At 57.9% G+C, this 18,277-nt stretch overlaps 6 protein-coding genes across 6 annotated transcripts; 4 read left to right on the plus strand and 2 right to left on the minus strand.

Annotated features, from left to right (window-relative positions):
• The first annotated feature begins 364 nt into the window (after window positions 1–364).
• C8Q71DRAFT_736371 (uncharacterized protein) lies at window positions 365–2,082 on the plus strand. The gene is made up of 5 exons (XM_047922546.1): window positions 365–491; window positions 596–662; window positions 724–816; window positions 1,326–1,363; window positions 1,413–2,082. Exons 3-5 carry the CDS (start codon window positions 731–733, stop codon window positions 1,634–1,636), a joined length of 348 nt encoding a protein of 115 aa, XP_047784239.1. The 5' UTR covers window positions 365–491; window positions 596–662; window positions 724–730; the 3' UTR covers window positions 1,637–2,082.
• Window positions 2,083–5,195: 3,113 nt separating this feature from the next.
• On the plus strand, window positions 5,196–8,699 carry C8Q71DRAFT_239836 (uncharacterized protein). The gene is made up of 4 exons (XM_047917220.1): window positions 5,196–6,679; window positions 6,733–7,646; window positions 7,717–7,821; window positions 7,884–8,699. Exons 1-4 carry the CDS (start codon window positions 5,320–5,322, stop codon window positions 8,277–8,279), a joined length of 2,775 nt encoding a protein of 924 aa, XP_047784240.1. The 5' UTR covers window positions 5,196–5,319; the 3' UTR covers window positions 8,280–8,699.
• A 75-nt stretch (window positions 8,700–8,774) lies between these two features.
• Window positions 8,775–10,391, minus strand: C8Q71DRAFT_802975 (Nucleotidylyl transferase). The gene is made up of 4 exons (XM_047925964.1): window positions 9,714–10,391; window positions 9,406–9,663; window positions 9,145–9,354; window positions 8,775–9,080 (listed from the first exon to the last, which is right to left on the minus strand). Exons 1-4 carry the CDS (start codon window positions 10,114–10,116, stop codon window positions 8,884–8,886), a joined length of 1,068 nt encoding a protein of 355 aa, XP_047784241.1. The 5' UTR covers window positions 10,117–10,391; the 3' UTR covers window positions 8,775–8,883.
• An 89-nt stretch (window positions 10,392–10,480) lies between these two features.
• C8Q71DRAFT_736393 (uncharacterized protein) lies at window positions 10,481–12,691 on the plus strand. The gene is made up of 3 exons (XM_047922547.1): window positions 10,481–11,664; window positions 11,733–12,322; window positions 12,381–12,691. The coding sequence occupies exons 1-3, from the start codon at window positions 10,669–10,671 to the stop codon at window positions 12,502–12,504; spliced, it is 1,710 nt and encodes a 569-aa protein (XP_047784242.1). The 5' UTR covers window positions 10,481–10,668; the 3' UTR covers window positions 12,505–12,691.
• Window positions 12,692–12,704: 13 nt separating this feature from the next.
• C8Q71DRAFT_239896 (alpha/beta-hydrolase) lies at window positions 12,705–14,804 on the plus strand. The gene is made up of 4 exons (XM_047917222.1): window positions 12,705–13,418; window positions 13,473–13,769; window positions 14,055–14,528; window positions 14,591–14,804. Exons 1-4 carry the CDS (start codon window positions 12,981–12,983, stop codon window positions 14,651–14,653), a joined length of 1,272 nt encoding a protein of 423 aa, XP_047784243.1. The 5' UTR covers window positions 12,705–12,980; the 3' UTR covers window positions 14,654–14,804.
• On the minus strand, window positions 14,765–16,915 carry C8Q71DRAFT_239873 (guanine deaminase). Its single transcript, XM_047917221.1, has 7 exons — window positions 16,566–16,915; window positions 16,487–16,515; window positions 16,311–16,437; window positions 16,182–16,257; window positions 16,110–16,129; window positions 15,498–16,043; window positions 14,765–15,441 (listed from the first exon to the last, which is right to left on the minus strand). Exons 1-7 carry the CDS (start codon window positions 16,806–16,808, stop codon window positions 14,956–14,958), a joined length of 1,527 nt encoding a protein of 508 aa, XP_047784244.1. The 5' UTR covers window positions 16,809–16,915; the 3' UTR covers window positions 14,765–14,955.
• Between the last annotated feature and the right edge of the window lie 1,362 nt (window positions 16,916–18,277).

Here is an 18,277-nt window from a genome sequence, read left to right on the forward strand (position 1 = left end):
GGTTCCCATAAACGATACTTCCAGTGATAATCCGAGAGGACGGGAGGAACAGACGCACCTGTGCATTCAAGGGTCCGTTTCGTGCTGACGTTTATCTCCGGCCCAGGAACAGGTTGATGACCCTTGGAGTAGTTCAATTTGCTTCAGGGCCTCGCGAGGCCGCATCGTTGCGTTCGCGGGGTTGCGGTGGGCCTGCTTGCGTAAGTTCAGGGTAAGGTTCCGATTTAGTCAGCGGTGCTAGGAGGTGGACTGAAATCAGGCGACTGAATAGAACTGGGGATGTCACCGGTGAGGATCAATTTGTCAAGTTCGGTGATGTTCTAGACTCGATGCAACTAAGTATTTCTGGGAGCACCTTTCATGGTCAGTAGCGGAACCTACTGGCGTCATCGACTGGTCCACCTCTTCACACTCGCTTTGGAAACCTTGAAATAGCGCATGCACAATTGTCAGGCCGCGACGCAATTGTACGTGGTACGCCACGTGTACAGGTGGGTCATTGAAGTCGTTATTTTTGGTCGTTCCAACACCTTCTGACAAAAATTGCACTGTAACGTAATGGGACGTGGACGGCACCACGCTCACGCTCTTTTAGCAGAGGCGGATGATCTCACCGCGTCTACTGCATCTACGACGTCACCGCTATTGTATTGCGTACGAAGGTGCGCCGTGATATCAGGCTACACAGAGGGCATCCACGGTCAATTCGCGGCGGTTCCGCAGGTGGCAGATGCTATTGATGCTCTTGCTGCAGGTGTGGGCACTGCGACATCTATTCGAAGGGAGACGCAAGCCATGTGTCTCTAGGTTTACATGGTACGTGGGTTACATATATGCGCATAGTATTACCTTCTACTTCCTTCTTGCACCTTGCGTCAGTATGTCTTATGACTGCAGCGACATCATCCTTCTTGCGCACAGTCCCTGAGCGTGCGACTTGACACTGTTCGACAGGAGGTATTTCTCACATGGGGCGGGGACCTCGGTGTGCAGATCAGTTGATGAAAATGCCTCGGACACCCGTTTTCCCCGCCCTCGCCGTCTTATGCGCTCATATGTGACAAAGGCTGGACGCAATACCTTTCTTGCAGATCCGGTCGGTTTCTCACATACGGACGAGAAGCGCTCTCCCGTGAGCATACTCGGAGCGTTGGTGCGACTTTATATGGCTCGCTCGCGCTCTCATTGGTCGCCACTCCCCAACCACCGCTGCCATCCACACGCCTTCCATTACCTTCGCTCCTTCGCGTTTTCCAGATTACAGCATGAAGATATCTGGCAGAGTGACGTTCGCACCGCTGATCCGCTGACCTATGCATGATTAGGCCGTCTCATTCCAGTGCAGTCATAAACATACGCATGGGTGCGTACCACGCCCCGGTTGGCACACATCTATCTATTCTCGACCTCAGAAGGTGTGGTTCACAGATACCTCGCGCAATCAATCGACCTTCTCCACACTTCGACGTTGGCATGCCGTGTTGCGTGGGATTGTGCTGTACGACATAGTTTCACCACCGCGGTGTCGATATCATGGTCGTCAGACACCTGTATGATTCACAAACAGCGTCGGGAGTTCGATCGGAGTCGAATATGTGTACGCAACGAAGAAACCCTGAGAGCCACTAGTGCTTGATGCTCGTCGAGCATAAGCAGTGCGGCGCCGTGTCGCACCACCAGTGACTCCGTGTAATTAGACGATGACGAAATCATCGTCCACATATGGACTGCTCGACGCTCGACAAACACTCAATCATACAATTGGCGCAGGTCCAGGCAGGATCCCGACCCACCCATTGCGAGCGAGGGAACCGTCGCGTTGAGGATGCACACATTGCACCCGGCTTATGGTGGCTATCAATTCAAATGCGCTTCTGAATTACTGCTGCCTCATTGACTGCGAGACGAGATCTCGAGTTCCGAGACCGACTGGATAGACTGACTATCTTGACCTAACTGGTCAATACCACTCGCTCGCGTGATTGACTCATGTTGTACATCGCACCTTGACCTCGTACCACCACCATCTACCTTTAGGCGCCCGCTTATCGGCCCCCATCTGCCCCATCTCTCGCCCGTTCCCCTCCTCCCCTAGTGTCAAGACCCGTCCAACTCGGTCCCCACAGTCTTTACGACACCTCTACGTACGACAAACTCGACACATCGCGAACAATCGCCGAGTCCCTGGCCCGGGCTGCCCTACGGGGTGGCCTGGGATCAATGGGAGGCTGGCACCCAAACCACGACGCATCGACCGACACCGAGTGCCATGGACCGCAACTCGTTAAACCCCCGACGTCCCCTCGCTAGGTCTCTCTAGTAACGCGCCCTAGTCCGGGTGTATTCCCTCGCTGCAGGAGACTCTTAGAGTCTGCGCGAGAGGCCCGACGCAAGCTGATCCCCGTTGGCCTCTGCATGCCTAACGTGCCCTAGCCCCTACTTTGAATGCCCGGGAGTACTCTCAGAGTCCGGTGCACCGGTCTACGACCGTGTAGGAGGCAAGCTGATCCCCAGGTGAGAATCGGCTTAAAGCGAGGAAGGTTTAGATTCCCCCTCCGCCTGGGTGGGGTAAATTCGTATGGGCTGTTGCACGCTGTATCGGGTGGGATAAGCCGTTTTCTGGAGGGAGGTGGATGGAGGGCACGGCTATCTAGTCGTGTCCGTAGGTTCGACTTCTACGACGACGGACTCTTGGAGTGACACCCACCCGTATCGCCCTGGGTGGGAAGCTGGCCGCCTTGCACTAATGCCGCTGGCGCCCATAGACTCCCGACGTTGCTCGTAGTGCGATAGGGGCAATGCCTTCCGCACCGCACCCACTTGTCTGGGTGTTGGCCAGCGGTTGGCCGAGACGAAGAAGACATGTGCCGGAAGTGACCCGGTGAACACCCGGCGGTGCGCCGCTTTCAAATTCACCTTTCTGTACCATCACTGGGATGTTGCTATCGCACCTACGCGGGCCATGACGATGAAGACCGGAGCGCTTACCTACAGGAGGACCGCCCAATTAGCGTCGCCGGTGCGCTCAAGTTGACGTGAAAAGGAGATTCCGGCAGGGACCTGTAAGGGGAAATGGGGCTCGAGTAGAACGGTCTTAGCGTGCCGTTATGATGTATTAGTGTCCGCATCTTGCCTCGGGCGAGGGACTATAAACACGGTGAATTAAAAAAAAAAAAAAAAAAAAAAAAGACTCATGTTGTAAAATGTAGGAAGCGGGGACAGAATATTGCGCACTGCACTCGCCTCTCGAGTTCTCGCGAAGGTCACCGCGCCCCAGTCGGACGATCCGCACAGCGTAGTAAGCTTGCATTTGCAATGAGATTGACGTCGACAACACCAAATCTTACCGCATCCGGGTCCGCGTGAGGGGGTGAGGGGGTTCGTATGCTACTCAAAATAGCGCGTACACGCGTTGACATTCCTGATACGACCCACAATGTTCTAACTGCCGTCGCATTGATATATATATACACTGCGTTTGGGGGCTCTAAACCCGAGCCGGACTATCAAAGTTGGGAGTATACGAGGCAGCCCTGTTGCAGTCATGCTGAGAGGAGCGGCTCCTCTAGATCTGTCGTCGACTGTCGACGTCCCCATCCACAGGATTCCTGATCTTCATGTGGGGGTAATTCATTGCTGCAATTGACACCCGTGAAAGGGAATACATCTCGTACTGTGACGACATCGAGGACGACGTGCGAAATTAAGTAGACAATCTGACTTCCATATTTCAACGGTGCCCCGGGGTCGTGGATGCACCGGGCTGTTCGTTGATCCTCTGTTACAGAACAGACGCTTCTGGCTTGCATGCGTCCGACGAACACCCTCGAAGATCGTGCTCTGCGGGGCCGGTAGGAAGTACCTCCCTTACCTCCGCTGTCGACCAGTGCGTTGAAATGACAGGACCTTCTATTTTGGGCAGCGGCGGCCAACAGTGCAGTTCCCATTGGAAGACACGACTTCTATTCACAGCTATGCTTCGTCTACATCGCAAAGGTGTCTGTCTGCCACCAGCGGTGTCTTCAAGGTGTCTCGAAGCCATCTCCTTGTTGCGCTACAAACCGGCGATTCGGCACTAGTACTGGCCTGGCGGATGACTATCAGAGGGCCTCGTGAATGCAGGACAAAATGTGATGCAATAAAGGTTACATTTCGAACGGAGCGAACTATCTCCGGTGCCACGCATATGGTTGCGATGGCAAAGCCACCTCGATGGTATAAATGGATTGAGTGGGTGGCACCGACATGGCGTCCGAGGACCACTGTAACAGCCAAGACCTGGGCCTGAAGAGCGTCTACTATGGTTCATATTCGCAGAAAACTGCGCAGTACACATACATAGCTGACCGTTTGTTACAGAACTAGCCCAGCGTTTCTTCGACGGTTCAAGCCATAGGCTTCAAGTTCCCGACCTGCCGATTTCCTCGTCTTGACGCTGGTACATAGTCCAAATGTCGTGCCCGAAGACACAACTCACCGCATGGTTTGACGGGACTCGTGACAGATTGCACGCATGTTCCGATGTCTTGCACGTTCGTGTGGCGCACAAGTGAGCCAGCTCGACCAATGTCAGGCGAGGAGACTATCGCACACGACGCCGTGTGATTCGTTGCACATCGCGCGCGGTGGTGATACATATGAGCTTGGCACTCACATCATTCGACGACGGGTCGCACGAATCGTGCCGCGGGATTGGTCGTCTGAGCGCATCTGCCGCGGCATGCTGGCGCAGGCGATCTGCGCGGTAGAGTAGAGGACTGCCGTAAAGGGCGGGCGGGACGGCGGGGTGACAGCGAGGATCTGAATCTGCGGGCGGGGTAGGGACGACATCCCGAATATTACAAGACGATCTCGATACGAGAAGAACTTCTCTGGGGCAGAACGGATCAAGGCCGTAGGAAGAATGGGCTTAGCCATTTGGGGCGACTCGGCGCCATACGGTGTGGCGAAGACGTGGTCTGGGAATGGAGACGGGCCATGCGTGTGTTCGACGCTGCTAGCCGCGTATGGCCGCCGTTGTTGTCTTGCGCACGCCCACCCGCCCCAGCGTGTCTGGCCAGTCGTCAAGTGAGCCAGCGTGGTCGTCGGGCCTGGGCCGAGAAAGGAGGAGCGGTTAGAAGACGCTAGGCGGTGGCTGCGAGATCTGGCGGGAAGTGGCACGCAACGCCCGGTTGGTGGTCTGATGGACTTGGTTGTGTTCGCTCGCATGTTGTTTCGCTCTCCCCACATACCCGTTAGACTACCCTACCTTCCCTCCGTCTAATCCTCCTCTCTTCCCCGACATACTACCCCCAGCCCAGCGCTGCACCCACGCTCCTTATGGCCAAGCTGCTCAACCCGGCGAACGTGCCTGACCCAGGCCGCATCTCCCAGATTCTGCCCTCCGTCAAATGCTCAAATTGCGACCAGCCCGTCCCCATCCACGAGCTTGGAGACCATGTCTGCCAGCCCGTGCCTCCCATGCCCACCTTCAAGTCCCTCGTTTCCCCCCTCTCTGCCATAGAGCGCGACCCGCAAAAGTACCACTCCCAGCAGTCCATGCTCGCCCCGAGGACCGTGCAGGCCCAGCAGCCCGTCACTTCCCACCAGGTGAGCGCACCAAACGCCCATGCCAGTCTCTCCAGCGCCCCGGGCAGCCCGCGGACGCGCCCGCGCGCTCCTTCGACAAGCTCGTATCGCAGTACGCGCACGCCTGAGCCAGACTCAAGTCGTTCCAACTATGGTGCGTCCCGAACCCCCTTTCCGTCGGGGCCTGCATCCCCCGAGTCCCAACGCATGCGATCCCCTCTCGCTGGCACACCACCCCTGCCAACGGATGTTCCCTTCCCCACTGCACGGAGCCCTTCCGTGTCCTCGCGGTCACCAACGCCAGGACGAGGCTACCCTATGGCGGATGCTCTACAACCACCCCGGACACCATCAACACCGGGATTCAGGGCCACCCCACCACCCTCTCTAGCCCGCCCAGTCGCCCATTCCAGTCCGGCACCCTCACCATATGCGCCCCAACCCCAACCTCCCGTTGCACAGCAGCGAACACCAGGTCCCCCGACACCATCTCAGTTGTCTGCCCCTCCGGGGCGCGGCAGAGCAGCGAGCAGCGCGCCAACCGACGAGTTCGAAGTCATCTATTCCACCAGCAAGAGCAACAACGGCCCCGCTTCTGCGCATGCGTTCCCGCCTCGCTTCCCGCCTAATGCGACCGACCCGGGCATGCCACCACCACGGCAGCGTATGCCGTCAACATCAAGTCTTCCCCCCGCTCAACCGCCGATGCGCGCGCGCGCACCCTCCACATCGAGTGTCGGCGCGCGATCGCAGACCCCCTCCGCGCCCGGCAGGCCGCCTTTCGACCGGCGGCCATCCAACTTGGGCAATGGATCTCCCCCGCCTATGCCCCCCTCTACACCGGGCCCTCCCCGCGTGTCTACATCGACGCCGGGGCCGGGTGCCATTCGCTCCCCCGTTCCCGATATTGACACGAAAATCGGAGGGGAAGCCGGCATGGCGGGTGTGGGGAGGAGAGGATTCGCCGCTGCAGCGCATGCAGCCATGTTGACTGTAGGCATGGTGAGGCATACGGGCGCGGCGTCGCCGTTCATGGATCAGGCCCAGGGCATGGATGGTAGACGAGCTCATGCACCGAAGTTTGTTGATGTCGTTTCCGCTGCGCAGTATGGTGCGTATGCAATATCCTGCAGCGATTATGATTTGCTAATACCGTGTATACAGGCTTGGGTGCTACTCCTCCTTTGTCTCCGGCCACTCTTTCGCCCCACTCGCAGAAGTCTCCTGTTTCTCCAGGCTATTCTCAGTCACGCACACAGCCTACGACCCCCACCAGCCCCAATCTCGCGCTGAACGTCTCTACCTCGCCCAGTCCGCGCCTATCGAGAGGTTTGTCTAACTCCTCCCAACGAGACCGCTTCGTCCCTCCAGCTTTGGAGCCCCCGAAAGTACCGATACCCGCTGTACCCTCGATTCCCACCGCACCGTCCACGCCCAGGCTGCCGTTCTTTGAGAAATTCAAGGCACAGCAGCCACCATCGGACAGCCCCGAACCGATATCTCCACGCCCGCCTTCTCCCCCATTCGACTCAGATTCGGGCTCCGAGTATGGCGGCTTAGCCTACGCGGACGACGACGACGAAGAGACGCTCCCCTCGCCCAAGCTACCGCCAATCAACACATCCGTGCCCCCTCAAGCGGGGCCCTCCAGCGGGGGCAAGATCCGGTTTCCGTCCATGGCCTCCGAGTCACAGTACTCTGTGACGTCGCCGAGCTCACCGCCAATGCCCCGCCGGACGCTCTCCGACTCGCGCGCGTCGCGCGGACCTGCTAAGTCGACCGGCGCCCTGGACCGTGTGATGGAGACGCTGTTCGAGGAGGCGCCCTCGCCCCTGAGCAGCCCGCCGCCCAAGACTGCACCGCTCCTGCCGGAGGGCCAGCGCGATAGCCTGAACCGCCCGCCGAAGCTGCCTGTGCGGTCGCATACAAGCCCTACGTTGGGGAAGACCGGGAAGGGCAGGCAGAAGGAGAGGGCGTGTGCAAGGTGTACGAGGGGTATTGACGATGGGAGGTGGATTCAGATGGAGGGCGGGAACGTGCTATGCGATCGGTGTTGGAAGAATATGTATTTGCCGAAGGTGCGTTTATTTCTGGACGACGTGCGACGGTCGTGCGGCGGGAGGGCTGATGGGCTGACTGGTTCTGCAGTGCCGAAGGTGTAACCTCACGATTGAGAAGCAGGCGGTGTCCTCTTCTGATGGCCAGCTTAAGGGCAAGTACCACCGCGAGTGCTTTAATTGCCACAAGTGCCATGTGCGTCCATTTTTAACTCTTCAGGGGACGCTCGATCTTATGCTGAGATGCGTGCCTTGCAGAAACCGTTCCCGGACAAGACATTCTACGTCCTGGACGGGAAGCCGTTCTGTGCCTATCACTATCATGAAGCGAACGACTCGTTATGCGCCGCGCCCTCGTGCGGGCAGCCGATCGAGGGCCCGTGTGCGGTGTCCCACTCGGGCCAGCGGTTCCACCCCGAGCACCTCCTGTGCGATCACCCGCGCTGCACGGAGCGGCTCGTGGAGTACTGGGAGGTGGACGGGCGCATGCTGTGCGAGCGGCACGCGCAGGGGGCGATGGAGGAGGCGGCAGAGGAGGACGACGAGCTGGACGACCTCGCGGCGGTTATGGAGGGCGTGCGGGATAGCGTCGCCATCCGCGGTATGAAGCGCATGACGAGGTTCATCGACCTGGGGCCGAGCGAGCTCCGGTAGCGGATGACGGGATGAAATAATGGGCTCCACCGCTGTCGCCGTCGTCGCGATGTGGGACCGGTGCGTGTGACATACCAAATGCATGTTCATGGCTTATGCTGGACGGACACGGGTGCGGACGGACATCCCCCGTCTGGCAGCGACGCGTTCACCTACCTACACAGTCTCTATTTTCTCTGTTTTCTTTTGGGTTTCCATTGACATTGACAGTTCTTGGCTTGGTCGGACCACACATATGCACATCATTGTATCTCGAGCATCTCTAGCACCTACTTTCTCTCTGCTTATTCGTTCATGTCACACTATTACTAGTAGTCCTGCCGAACCTGTGAGTAGGAGGGTCCGGGACGCGTTCAAAGACACGCAACCACGTTGAAGGGGCGTTGGAGGAGTAGTAGCACTCGCGCGGTCTGTAATTCATTGTACTTACGGAGATACACCTGGGATACCCTAATTGATACATTGCTCCTGAAGCATGTCTATCATACTTCGACTGCTTCCGCCCCGATCGTCCTTCCAGCTAGGTTCAACATCGTTACGTACACGCAGAGATTGAGAGGCACCGGGATCTCGATTCCGCCCTGACCCGCCGCACAAGCTCGCGCTAAGACGCGGCCGGGGGGCTTCTGTCGATCCGCGCGCGGGTCTCGACGATCCACTGCCGGATAAAGGTGCTGCTCATCTTGGTGTTCTTGAGTGCTTCCGCGTCCCGGTCGTCGAGGCTCGCCTCGGAGGACGAGATCACGTCGATCACGAAGGTGCGGAGCGCGGGCAGACCGTTCTCCTCGCGGTGCTTGTGGACTGGCGGGCGGGTAGGTGTGTTACCGGTGAGATGAGTGTTATCGGGCGGAGAGAATGGACGTACTGGAGGCAGCGCCAGGGAGGGTCTCTTTGCTCGCGACGAGGGCCTGGATGTTCGGATCCCATGCGGTAGGGCCGTAGACGTCGGAGATGGGAACGACGTCGTACTGGAGCCCGGGCTTGAAGAGCTCGAGGAAGCCGCGCACGCGTGCTGTGCGGACGGGCAGCGGCTCTAGGACTTCCTTGTGCACTTTGTTCTTGAGCAGAACGTCGTCTATGCGGATGTTATCAGAGGGACGGTGAGTGCGCGGGTGGGCAGGCGAACCTGTTACGCCGACTATGAGCTTCTCGCGGGAGATCCAGGCCCCCATGCTGAGGAGGATCTTGTGCCCTGCATGTAGGTGGTCGAACGTCCCGCCTAGGGCTGAAATGGGGAACAGCGGAGGGAGTGTTGGGTCTGAGGGGGTTGGTATGATTGATTGGCGGGGCGAGTGCGAGTGGTGTTCAGGCTGAAGAACCAGGATGTCCGAGCGGTCGTCGCTTTCACCAGGTAATGGAGGAGACTGCGGATAGAGGGGAGCAACTGGCAACAGTTCAGTGCCGGTGCATGAGAAGAGGAGGCTGGCCACTCACTGCGATATGTACGCTCTGCGTCTTGGATGAGCTCTGCATCGAACGACTCTCGAGGGACCTTTAAGAGCACATCTATGTCCATGAGCACCCTGTTCATGTCCTGTGCGACCTTCGTCGCCTGGACGTAGACGTATGTCAGTAGCTTCTGCACATCATCCCAATGCCCGGTCGGCGAGAATTCGTATTTCGCCTGGTCACCGGAGTCAGCATCGCGTTCATTGGAAGTAGGTTGCGCCTCCTGGTCGAAGAATGGCGAGAATAGGATGATGCGGAGGTTCTGCGTGGTATGACGCGCGACGGCGGATATAGGTGCGGACAGATAGGTCGGAGGTTGGCGCAGGTCATAGACTCGCGCGATCAGAGCTGCTCGACGGACGGTGTCGAGTTCGGGGTGCACACTCATTGCGACGTACGGTCCGTCGGGGTGGTAAAGACGAAGAGAGGGCCGACCAAGGTTTCCTCACGCAGTTGTTGTGGGAGGGCGCGCAAGCACGACATAGAATCAGTCTATGGCTTGATGAGTGATCCGGGTAACGAGAAGAACCAAGGATTGCTTCTGTACGCAGCTCCTAGCAGCCGGAGTTCATCAAGACACACTCAGGCATACATCGCACACAGACCCGTCTGCAACTCCTGCTGTGCGGTCGGACGGTGGGCAGCGATGATCTGGAGACCGAGGTCCCCGGGAGACCAATTTGACTGGAGACCGATCGGTCCGGTGTGACGAACGTGCCTCAGCTTGTCACACGCGACGCCGCACAGTGCGCTTCCTCCCCCAAGGCTCTCCAGCGACAGCCCGCCTGCGCGAGCGACGATCCCCGTCCATCCGACGCTGCTCTCGCCAACCACGACCTCCGCCTCCCAGGCCCTCGCGCACATACCCTTCACCCAGACCACCCAATCTCAGTAACGAACCCCACGAACTCACGACGCTTTACGACTGCTTACGACGACAATGTATTCTGACTATCGCCTCGACACTCCTCCGCCTTCTTCTCGCTTCCGACGTCCCTGGTCTCCAGATCCTCAGGACTCTCTTCCTCCTATGCCACAGACGGTCGACAATGACGCACTTGATACCTTTCAACCAGGTCGATACCTTAGCAGACAGCGCGAACCGTCCGACGTCTCCATGGAAGCCCTCGATCTAGCAGACTACGCAGCGCACTTGCGCCAGCAACCTAGCTCACATCCGCAGCCGGACTTCAACGCATACGACTCCTATCCTCCATCACCGCGCGCCGGTCGACCTCTGGCGAGTAGTCCAGACTCCATGCAAGCACCCTCCCTCGTATCGCCGTCAGCATCGAGTGCACCCTCCATGTCCGAGGTCGGCTCTCGCGTACCTCACCGCCGGCCATTCTCCATGCCCCCTCCCTCCTTCCCGCAACGGAGCCACCCTTCTCTGTCGGCCTCCGGCCGTGGACACTACGATCCTTATGTTCGCGTCGCAGGTACCGGCACAGACTCCGAGTTCGACATCGCCGCCTTCCCCTCGTTCTCCCGAGCGTGGTACGAAGCCGACAAGGCTCGCGCACCGCCCTTGTCCCCTCCGTCTTTGCAAGGCCACGGCCCCGGCGCGACGAAACTGTCCCCCTTCGACCCCGCCTACCCCACGCCCGACTACTACGACTCCGACCCATACACCCTCTCCCCGCCTCCGTCCTACAACAACCGCTCCTCGCGCGACCTCGTGCCGTGGGGCTCGGACCCGACCGAGGCGGACGCACCCGTCGACCCTGAGACGAAGGAGGAGCGCATGCGTATGCTGCAAGCGGAGTTCGGCGGGAAGCAGGTGGGGACGCCGGGCGAGGAGGACGAAGAGAAGGCGGGGAGCGTGGATGGGAAGGGGAAGCTGATTACGGAGGGGCCGAAGAAGAGGTTGGCCGTGAGGTGCATTCAAGTGCTTCTGGTGATCGCGGCCTGCATCGCGTCGGTGTATACTGGTTTGGTGAGCCTCGCTCTTTGGCCACACCCGCATATATGCGCGCCACATGTTCTGTGCTGACCGCCTTGCAGATCATAAAGACCACCTCAACGCCCCCGCCTAAGGGCAAGATGCCCGCCTACGTGCTCTATGTCTTCTCGTTCATCACCCTGCTGGCCTGCATCTACATGTACATGATCCACCCGTGCTGCTGCGGCGCGCGCGACCGCAAGCTCGACTCGTCCTTTGGTCAGCAGGGTCCTGGCGGACTGATGGTGCTCCCGGTGCAGGGCCTGCCCGGGGGCAAGAAGCCGAAGGGGAAGAAGAACAAGAAAGGCGCAGGTGGGCCAGGGGAGGGCGTGCAAGTGAACTTGATTGTTGACCCGACGATGTTTGGCGGAGGCGGTGGGAGGGACAGAGATCGAGAGGAATGGGGAGACGAGGAGGAGGGCGAGGAGGGCAGCGTGCCTGGGACTTTCGAGGGAAGTGGTGCGGGTAGGAAGAGGGCCCCGAGAAGGAGAGGCATCTTTGCGGGACTGGCGATGGAGGCGCAGTGGAAGCGTGCGCGGAAGCAGCTGAAGGTGCAGATGGCGTTTGACTGTGTGATGGCGTTGGTGTGGGGTGTCGTCTTCGTTGTGATCCTGCTAGGGAAGAGGTGTCCGGTTGGTGGATATCTGGGCTGGTGAGTGATCCACGCGAAGCCTTGCCGTGCGATTTGTGAAGCTGACGTCGTGGTCCAGGTGCGATGGATACAACGTGGGGACGGCTACAGCATTCCTACTATGCTTCGCGTTTTGCTTTAGCATATTCTTCGACATCAAGGATCTGCATGCTAGCAAGGCTTCCCCGAGGACACGATCATAGCACCTGCTTCCTGCGCTTGCTGTCACCTATTGCTGCCTCCCTTGTCTGCCATCATCTCACATCTCCGCATGGACCCTGGACTCGACCATCGCAGTGCTGACTTATTGGTATATTGAAAACTAACGATGTACTCTAATGATGATTTTGGGCGATACGCTCTCTGGTGAAATGTCCCTTCCGTTCTTGACGTCCAGCGTTGTGCGCACTTGGGTCGCTTCAACTCACATTGATCTCCGCACGGTCTGCGTGCGACGCACGTTGCCATACAGTGCAGCAGTCACGACTACGGTCATGGCCACATCGCCGTTAGAGTCGCGCAGGCAGCTGTAGCGGTTCGTGTGGGGGATCGCACTCCGCCTCGTTCGGAGAGACATCCGATCATGTCAAGATCGCATCTCGCTTGACCCGCTCTTCCGCAGCTTCAGTTGCGATCCTGGTCCCCTGCTCAGCGGTCTCATGTCTTTATTCCGCACACTATGCACGCCCTGACAATCTTGCTCCCATTCCTGCTGTGCTATGCTCATGTTGTAGCATCATCTGTGGCTGCCGAGCCGACGGGGATCTCGTTCGTCCCTGAGGAAGCGTACACCCTCGCGCGCACCTTCGACCTCGACTCTCCGCAGAGCTTGTTCGACGTCTCTTCGCTCCGGAATGAGCCAGACACACCGACGTTCTCATTGAAGACTCGGCCGATGATGGTGTACCGGCCGCGCTCGCCAGAGGCACTGCAGCGCGCCCGGGTGCGCACGCTGCGCGGGGAGCCGAGCGAGGCGGTCGAGTGGGAGGAGGTGCAGGTGATGGGGCCGTATATCGAGGACAAGCATACGCTCTCGCAGCTCGCCAGGATGACAGGGAACGCGTATGCGTTGCCGGGCCAGAAGAACTGGTATGACATCGATGTCACTTGGAATGCTGTATGCCCATGCTATTTTGTTTCGCTGCGCTGCACTCGCTGACGGCGCACACAGAGCTTCCCGTTCGGCTGGGAAGACTCCGACGACGGGTTCCGCGGGCACGTCTTCCTCTCGCCGGGCAACGCGACGGTCGTGCTCTCGATCAAGGGCACGACGCTCCCCTTCCAGGGCCCGACGTCTAAGAAGGACAAGTTCAACGATAACCTGCTGTTCTCGTGCTGCTGTGCACGGGTGGACCTGTCGTGGACGTTCAGCCAGGTGTGCGGGTGCTATGCGAAGAAATGGCGCTGCGATGAAGGATGCTTGAATAAGGCGCTGGTCGAGGATAGTTTGTTCTATAATGTCGGCGTGGTGAGTGGTGCAATCCATTGTTCTTCGAATTCATTGCTTTCATCGAAGCACCGCTGTAAAGTTGTTCAGACCGTCATGATTACGGCGTTGTATGCTGTGTGCAGCATCTTGCAAAGGGATCGGCCCCTTCCCGTGTCTGACCAAGGTCTCCCTTTGCATCGTACCAGACGATTGGCATCGACGTCGCTCCCAAGTTTTCGTCATATGTGCTACCGAGGACTACGCGAGAGCTCTTTCAACTTGCCTTCACCTCCAGAAAACGGATTACTAACAGCTAACCCGCAGAACCTCGTCAACGACCTCATCGCGCTGTACCCGACCTCCACCATCTGGCTCGTCGGGCACTCGCTCGGGGGGTCGCTCGCCTCCCTGCTCGGGGCGACCTTCGGGCTGCCCGTGGTCACCTTCGAGGCCCCAGGCGAGCGGCTCGCCGCGCACCGCCTCGCCCTCCCTCTCCCGCCGTCCGCGTCGGTCACGCACGTCTACCACAACGCCGACCCGATCCCTCAGGGTACGTGCACCGGTCCGCTGTCGCTCTGCGCGCAGGGCGGGTACGCGCTCGAGACGGGGTGCCACCTTGGCAAGACGATCGTGTTTGATACGGTGGGCAAGCTAGGATGGCGCGTGGACGTGTTGACGCATAGGATCAAGACGGTGATCGTGGACATGTTGGAGGCGGATGTGGAGGATGGCTGGGACTCTACCGAGGACGGCATCCAGCTGGACGTGCCTATAGCGAGGGAGGAGGTGGATTGCATGGTGAGTGTCTCGGTTTCTTTGGGCAAACCGTTCTCTCATCAATGACGTCGTCTGCCTCCCAGGACTGCTATAAGTGGGAGTTTGGCAACTACGAGGACTCTCAGTGTGCAGCATCGACCTTGTAATCTATCCATTGTATTTTAGACGGCAAAGTATGTACCATGTATGTACCAACTCATCCTGTCTTTGTACTTTCAACACGCGTTGTACACTACTATAGCATTTCAATTTCCATGCACGCGTACGACTGTGATGCTCAAGCTTTATGCAGCATTCTGGCATTGGCCAAGGTTGTGGCAGTTACTGTGGGCATTTTTGTGGAAGGTAGATTGATCGCAACACCGAGATAACAGACATCTTCTACGTCTACGTCGAACTGTGCTCCGAAACGTTGAACCATCTACTATATCTAACGCCCGCAGTAGATCTACATCGTGTACTCCTTTCCGCCGACCAACCGTCCCTGCACATACACCCTCCGGACATTCCGATCATCCCCGCAAAACAGGAACCGCTCCAGCATACCCTCGAGTTCCTCCGTCTCCGTCTGACCGCGCCCACCCTCGTACCCGAGCTCTCCGCCGCTCGCGGCAACATCCAGTCTTGCATCGAGGTCCGCGCTCCACACCGCGGGGTTGCCCACGTCGGTGCGGATGCTCACCACTAGCGCATCGAATGCACGGCCGGGGGCCAGCTGCCCGACGCGCGAGCCGAGCCCGCAGACCTCGGCGCCGCCGAGCGTGGCGAGGTGCAGGAGGGTGGCGACGGGTAGCTGGCGGTTGGTGAAACCGTCCGAGTCGTCGGGCTTGGATGGAGCGGACATGGCGACGACTTTGGAACATATGCTGGCGTCTTGCACCGTGCGGAGTATGGAGGGCGAAAACCCACCGGAGACGTCCGTGCCTAGTCCGACCTACGAATCGTAAGCAGTGAGCTTGCCATAACACGGCGGCGAAGAGGCCGGCTGACCTTGATGCCTTTGTCTAAGAGCGCCCCTACCTTCGCGCATCCGCTACTCAGGTTGAAATTACTCGTCGGGCAATGACTGACACCCGCGCCTTGCGCCTTGATGACCTCTATCTCCACGTCCTCCAAATGCACGCCATGCGCTAGAATGGTGTTGTGCCTCAAGAGTCCATATGCATCATAGACGCCTGCGTATGTGTCCCTGGCCTTCCTGGACGCCTCGCCCGCCGAAGGTGGTAGGGGAGGCAAGCTCTCCGGCGGGAATAACACCTTTGTATATGCAATCTCGGACGCGTTCTCCGATATATGTGTCTGGATCGTGAGGGTCGGGTCTGACCGTGCAAGATCGCCCAGTGAGCTTAGGAGGTCAGACGTACACGAGATGGCGAAGCGTGGCGTCAGGACGGGTTGGACGAGCGGTGGAGAGTCGGGAGGGCATGATGCAGGTAAGGAGCGGATGTGTTCGATCAGGGAGCGGGTTGCTGATATTGACTCCTCCGTAGAAGGCTCGATGTAGTATGTCGGGCTTTCACGGTTCATGTTGCATTTCTAGCATGTCCATTGCGAATTGTCAGGGGGGCACCCGCGCGGTATGATAGGCGGAGACTAACCTACCCCGACGAATGCTCGCTGGCCTGACGGAGCGCACATGAGAATGCAAAAATGTTCAAGGGCGTATAAACGTACCACGACTGTGCACTATGTCCGCAAGGAGCTTCGTTGCTTCAAGGTGCACTGTGCCGTAATAGCAACAGGTCGTTGTCTGCAAGTTTGTTTAGCGGTCACCACTCATTCACGGCGATAAAAAAAACGCACGCCGCAGTCAATGCTGCGTCTGACGACAGTCTCGTATGTTGTACGCGCAAAACCTGGGTCGGAGAATCGGGCCTCCATAGGGAAGGTGACCTCCTGTAACCAATCGAGGAGTTCATACTGCTGGCCGCTATAATTCCTGATCAATGAAAGCACAATCTGCGAACCAGAAGACGCACCTGCCGACATTAGGCATTTGTGGCGCATGCTGCGGACAACACATCAGAACATACAATCAACACTCATGCTGTGACTCACGGTGTGTGTGTCAATAAACCCCGGCATCAAGAACTCGCCCGTCTTGAGCTCTACAAGATCCAGATTCGGGTCGTCCGACAGCCCATGTCTCGCGAGCTCGTTCTGCAGGTCGCTCGGTAGGACATTGTTAGCGACCCACGCAATCTGTCCAGCGTCTGATACACAGAGAAGTGAATGCGGAAGAGCGAGGTACTCTTTACGTGAAGTCGGGGTGACCAGGGCGCCGTAGAAGAGTCGAGGCATGCTTCTAATCTATTCTATGAATTTGGGTGGAGGAGCAAAAACGAACTGAGGGAGATACGAGGGCTTATCGGCTTGAGTTTCGCGACCCACGGTATGGTGGCAAGAGCTCTGACGAGACTCGGTGGCGGGCCGGGGTGGCCGCCTCGAGGAGCGCTTCTACAAGACCTACCATTTTCGGCAGGTGTCTAAGATTAAAATATTAACCGCCGGACAACGCCCCGCCCTTTGAATGGCACTGCGTCGCGTTGTCGAGTCAGCCTTCCACTCACTGACTAGGTCTACCTCGCGATGTTCACGGGTCGACCTCTCAAGCTCATCCGAAGTCTTGTAAGACCCGGCTATTCATACATGGAATCAGCAGTAATAGGGGCCCTTCTGGGAACAAATGTCCACTGACGTCGAAGGTTACTGCATACTAGTTGTAGGTCCATTCGGACGTTCGCCAAGGAGCGATGGATGACCACGGTCGGATGCTAGAACATATTGTTATTTAGCTCAGTGGGGCTGCGGTAATTACATACTGATCAAATGGATACATACTTTTACTCGAAAGGCTCTCCGCTAGATATCGGTACTGCAGTGATACCGGAATAAATATTCGTTTCTCCCAGTCGTAGACACTCCACTACCACTCATGAGTCTACACAGCCGATGTACTGCACATCGAGCTATCTCTCACGCCTTGTTTTGAGAGATCAAATGTTTTGTAGTCCTGCTATCGCAGGTGTGCACGCGTTCCACCATTGGGGCTGTATTTTTAACTCAATAGCTTCAGTCTACTGGTCGTGCCATTGCATGCAATTGCCAAGGATCACCGTAGGTCCAGGGGCCACCGTAGAAACGACTGGTGGTGTGTTCCTCCATGTGTTGGCACGGCGAGTTCCATTGCTTGAAAACATTGCTTGCTTGAGGCCTCGGTCAACGCAGCTCTCTACACTGTGCCTGCTGACCTCTGCTGACCGAGACTGATGAGCCGGCGAGAGCAATCTACAGGACCTACCATATCCGGAAATACACCGGCGCGAGGCGTCGGTGCCGTCGGTGAGATTCATCGGGCTTAGAGATCAGCGAGCCAATCAACATCCGTGTGTTTGAGCATCTGTGATATGTAGCACGGATACCATTGGTACATGTACAGAGCACGCGGTGAGTGGTGCTCATGAGGTAGATCACAGGGAATGCGTCCCCGGTATGCTGGTATTTTTGCGGTTAGTTACTGCGAGAATATCTTTTTCGCGGATTCCTATATAAGTCCGCGAAACTGGGGCTTAGTGACTTGGGCAGACGGGATACGTCATTGAGGGCGTTGCTAGCTCGGGCTCGTCTATGCCGGTGTATTCTACGTTGAGCTTGTGAGCCTGCATGGTCGATGATAAACCACCATAGTCCATCACCCACCCATCCGGAAAAGCCTGGACGATCATCGTCGAAATGGACCCCTGCGGCAGAGAGCTCAGCCAGTTCTCTGG

Source organism: Rhodofomes roseus, assembly GCF_022264815.1.
Source record: "Rhodofomes roseus strain CIRM-BRFM 1785 chromosome Unknown C8Q71scaffold_2, whole genome shotgun sequence".
In the NCBI taxonomy this organism is placed as follows: domain Eukaryota; kingdom Fungi; phylum Basidiomycota; class Agaricomycetes; order Polyporales; family Fomitopsidaceae; genus Rhodofomes; species Rhodofomes roseus.

Coding starts and splice junctions, on each gene's coding strand:
- C8Q71DRAFT_802975 (XM_047925964.1), bottom strand. CDS start 10,116: ATGAGTGTGCACCCCGAACTCGACACCGTCCGTCGAGCAGCTCTGATC. Junction 9,664..9,713: donor CGCAGAGCGTACATATCGCA/GTGAGTGGCCAG, acceptor AACTGTTGCCAG/TTGCTCCCCTCTATCCGCAG. Junction 9,355..9,405: donor GCTCATAGTCGGCGTAACAG/GTTCGCCTGCCC, acceptor ACATCCGCATAG/ACGACGTTCTGCTCAAGAAC.
- C8Q71DRAFT_239873 (XM_047917221.1), bottom strand. CDS start 16,808: ATGCCTCGACTCTTCTACGGCGCCCTGGTCACCCCGACTTCACGTAAA. Junction 16,516..16,565: donor GGTTTATTGACACACACACC/GTGAGTCACAGC, acceptor TGTTGTCCGCAG/CATGCGCCACAAATGCCTAA. Junction 16,438..16,486: donor CAAATGCCTAATGTCGGCAG/GTGCGTCTTCTG, acceptor CAGGAATTATAG/CGGCCAGCAGTATGAACTCC.
- C8Q71DRAFT_239896 (XM_047917222.1), top strand. CDS start 12,981: ATGCACGCCCTGACAATCTTGCTCCCATTCCTGCTGTGCTATGCTCAT. Junction 13,419..13,472: donor TCGATGTCACTTGGAATGCT/GTATGCCCATGC, acceptor CGGCGCACACAG/AGCTTCCCGTTCGGCTGGGA. Junction 14,529..14,590: donor GGGAGGAGGTGGATTGCATG/GTGAGTGTCTCG, acceptor TCTGCCTCCCAG/GACTGCTATAAGTGGGAGTT.
- C8Q71DRAFT_736371 (XM_047922546.1), top strand. CDS start 731: ATGCTATTGATGCTCTTGCTGCAGGTGTGGGCACTGCGACATCTATTC. Junction 817..1,325: donor TGTGTCTCTAGGTTTACATG/GTACGTGGGTTA, acceptor ATGCATGATTAG/GCCGTCTCATTCCAGTGCAG. Junction 1,364..1,412: donor AGTCATAAACATACGCATGG/GTGCGTACCACG, acceptor TCTCGACCTCAG/AAGGTGTGGTTCACAGATAC.
- C8Q71DRAFT_736393 (XM_047922547.1), top strand. CDS start 10,669: ATGTATTCTGACTATCGCCTCGACACTCCTCCGCCTTCTTCTCGCTTC. Junction 11,665..11,732: donor CGTCGGTGTATACTGGTTTG/GTGAGCCTCGCT, acceptor ACCGCCTTGCAG/ATCATAAAGACCACCTCAAC. Junction 12,323..12,380: donor GTTGGTGGATATCTGGGCTG/GTGAGTGATCCA, acceptor GTCGTGGTCCAG/GTGCGATGGATACAACGTGG.
- C8Q71DRAFT_239836 (XM_047917220.1), top strand. CDS start 5,320: ATGGCCAAGCTGCTCAACCCGGCGAACGTGCCTGACCCAGGCCGCATC. Junction 6,680..6,732: donor CGTTTCCGCTGCGCAGTATG/GTGCGTATGCAA, acceptor CCGTGTATACAG/GCTTGGGTGCTACTCCTCCT. Junction 7,647..7,716: donor AGAATATGTATTTGCCGAAG/GTGCGTTTATTT, acceptor CTGGTTCTGCAG/TGCCGAAGGTGTAACCTCAC.